The sequence below is a fragment of the Sinocyclocheilus anshuiensis genome, unplaced genomic scaffold (genome assembly GCF_001515605.1).
Source record: "Sinocyclocheilus anshuiensis isolate Anshui unplaced genomic scaffold, SAMN03320099.WGS_v1.1 scaffold595, whole genome shotgun sequence".
In the NCBI taxonomy this organism is placed as follows: domain Eukaryota; kingdom Metazoa; phylum Chordata; class Actinopteri; order Cypriniformes; family Cyprinidae; genus Sinocyclocheilus; species Sinocyclocheilus anshuiensis.
In genome coordinates, this window is record NW_015551037.1 from 442,066 (window position 1) to 445,563 (window position 3,498).

At 32.7% G+C, this 3,498-nt stretch overlaps 1 protein-coding gene across 1 annotated transcript in view; it reads left to right on the top strand.

Annotated features, from left to right (window-relative positions):
* Positions 1 to 3,498, top strand: part of ctsbb (cathepsin Bb) — an 8,448-nt gene that overhangs the window by 3,483 nt on the left and 1,467 nt on the right. The window contains exons 5-9 of the mRNA XM_016450880.1: positions 161 to 276; positions 1,205 to 1,290; positions 2,213 to 2,356; positions 2,826 to 2,942; positions 3,024 to 3,152. Coding sequence (XP_016306366.1) covers positions 161 to 276; positions 1,205 to 1,290; positions 2,213 to 2,356; positions 2,826 to 2,942; positions 3,024 to 3,152 — 592 coding nt within the window. The remainder of the gene's footprint in view (positions 1 to 160; positions 277 to 1,204; positions 1,291 to 2,212; positions 2,357 to 2,825; positions 2,943 to 3,023; positions 3,153 to 3,498) is intronic.

The window sequence follows — 3,498 nt, forward strand, 5'->3', positions numbered from 1 at the left end:
ACTTATACTTGAACTCAAGCCATAAATAGACACACACAGACACACACACACATACACACAGAGAGATGTGCACAAGGTCATATTTTAAACTATGTCTGTGTCTGTGTGTGTGTGTGTGTGTGTGTGTTACTGTGTGTGAGCATGTGTTTGTGTCCCGCAGGCGTTCGGTGCGGTCGAGGCCATCTCTGATCGCATCTGCATCCACAGCAAAGGGAACGTTTCGGTGGAGATCTCAGCCGAAGACCTGCTGTCCTGCTGTGAACAGTGCGGATTCGGGTGCGTCTGATCACGAAAATAAAACACAGAGGAGATGAAACGAACAGCTAATGTGTCAAACCTCAGAGAGCTTTCAATATCAACTCAATCATTCCTCATCAGATGATCTGAGCTGCTCCCACCATTATTATAGTGAACTAAACTAAACTAAAAAAACATCCTTGTTACTTGAAATAAAATAAACGATGACTGAAATAAAATATATAGAACTTAAACTTGAAAATAACAGCTAGTTGCCAAGGCAGCATTTAAAATTTTTATTTAATTTAACATGATGTTCTAAAATAAGTACAACTAAAAAAAAATAATAGAAAAAAAAAATAATAAGAATGAAAACAAACTATTAAAAATAATATACAAATAAAATTTAATTCAAAATATTAACAAAAACTATAATAGTATATTAATGATCCTAAACTAAAATAGCACTGTTTTACACTCTTACTGGATAACAAATCATGACTCGTTGGTACTTTATATCAAAATACATACAAATAAAAATAAAACAATGTGGTATATTAAAAAAATAAAAATGTAATACATTTTTTTAAATAATAAAATAAAATGTTAAAATAAAATAAAATAGTTGTAGAATTTCTGAGTTCTGAGATCTTTTTGAAGATTTTTACCTTGCGAATAAAAAATAAAATATATATATTTTTAAAAATTACAATACAATTTTTTTTTAAATAAAATAAAATAGTAGAATTTGTGTTTTCTGAGATCTTTTTGAATGTTTTTAGGTTGCAGAGTAAATAAGTAAATAAATAAATACATATTTAAAAATAAAATTAAAAATATTAAAATAAAATAGGTGTAGAGTTCTTTTTAAACGTTTCTGCTATTAGGAATTTTAGTAGAAACATCTGAGACAGAATCTGTATTAAATCCTCATGAAATGCTGTGATGTTTGTTTTTCCCGAGGCAGGTGTTCCGGAGGTTTTCCATCAGAAGCGTGGGATTACTGGACTAAATCCGGTCTGGTGACCGGAGGACTGTATGGCTCTAACGTGGGTGAGTCTGGATCAGAACTGTGATTTCATTGTAAAAAGCTGCATGTTGATCTCATCTGGATCTTTTCAGCCTTTCAACAAGAATAAATTAACTGAAGCTCATCAAATACAATAGCAGAACTGAGGATAAGTGTAGAGGTTGATAGCATGAAGGCATGAACATTACACTAAATATCTCCCTCTGAGTTACAAAAACAAAACCTCATACGAGTTTGAAATGACATGAGTGAACTATTTTATAAATGTAAACAACTAAAAAAAAACACAATTTAAAAAAAAACATTCTGAGTTCTGAGATCTTTTTGAATATTTCTAGACTGCAGGAAAATAAAATAAAATAAAATAAATAAATATTATATTATATTAGAATAAAATATTTGTAGAATTGTGGAGGTATTCCTGAATGTTTTTAGGTTGCAGACATGAAATAATATAAAATAGATTTTATTAAAAAAATATTTTTTTAAAGAATTAATAAATAAAAAATATAAAAAAATTTAAAAAATCATATTTATAAATATCTCCCTTTGAGTTACAAAAAAAACTAATACGAGTTTGAAATGACATGAGTGAACCATTTTATAAATGTAATCAACTAAAACAAATAAAAAACACAATAAAAAAAAACATTAATATAAAACAGTATTTCTGAGTTAGATTGCAGGCAAATAAAATAAAATAAATAAATATTGTATTAGAATAAAATAGTTGTAGAATTGTGGAGGTCTTCCTGAATGTTTTTAGGTTGCAGATAAAATAAAATAAAATAAAATTTAATTTAATTTAATTAAATTAAATTAGGTTGCAGACCTAGAATAAAATACCATACAAAATAAAAAAAAAATAAAAATGTAATATATTAAAAATATATTAAATTAAATAAAAAAGTTGAAAAATTCTGAGGTCTCTTTCACTGTTTCTAGGTTGCAGACCGTACAGCATCTCGCCCTGCGAGCATCACGTGAACGGGACGCGGCCGCCGTGCTCCGGTGAGCAGGACACGCCTCAGTGTAACGCCGCCTGTATTCCTCACTACAGCGTCCCGTACAAACAGGACAAACACTTCGGTGAGTTTCATCTTCTGCCCTCATGGGTCTTCAAGCTCCAAACTCTCTAGTCCAGGAGTTCTCGAGGTCCACTTTCCTGCAGAGTTCAGCTGCAACCCTACCTGAACAACCCTAATCACACACACCTGAACAACCCTAATCACACACACCTGAACAACCCTAATCACACACACCTGAACAACCCTAATCACACACACCTGAACAACCCTAATCACACACACCTGAACAACCCTAATCACACACACCTGAACAACCCTAATCACACACACCTGAACAACCCTAATCACACACACCTGAACAACCCTAATCACACACACCTGAACAAGCCTAATCACACACACCTGAACAAGCTCCTCAATCTGAAATAGGGACAGGCAGGTGAGTTTGATCAAGGTGGACTCTACAGGAAAGTTGAGAACCCCTGCTCTACTCTAGTCTTCTCGTTACGGGTCTCTTTCGCCTCCTGCAGGCTATAAAGCGTATAACCTTCCCTCGGACCAGCAGCAGATCATGACTGAACTTTACAGCGGAGGGCCGGTGGAGGCGGCCTTCACCGTCTATGAGGACTTCCTGCTCTACAAGAGCGGTCAGAAAGCACACGCTTTAATCTTTAACAATCATCTGCTGTGCACAGGGCTACACAGCATCACTTGCTCTCATCTCTCAGGTGTTTACCAGCACGTGACCGGCTCTGAACTGGGCGGGCATGCTGTGAAAGTCCTGGGATGGGGAGAAGAGAACGGGACGCTGTACTGGCTGGTGGCAAACTCCTGGAACTCCGACTGGGGCGACAACGGTGAGACTGTTACTGCATCTTGGGGGAAATTATCATTAGAATAACTTATAATAATTGTGATAGTTTATTAGTAAATAAATGCATTATTAATGAAATACAATGATGTATTATTGTTATCTTTATATAATTTATTATTATCATTTATATTGTATTTAATAAATTACAATAATTATTATTTTTAATTAATTCTAATAATTTATTATTACATAATACATTAATAATTCATTGTGATTATTAAATTATTATAATTTATTAAGAATGTATAATAGATTTTTTTTAATTAATAATATATCTCTATATATATATATATATACTGTATATATAAATATATATTTTAAATAGTTCT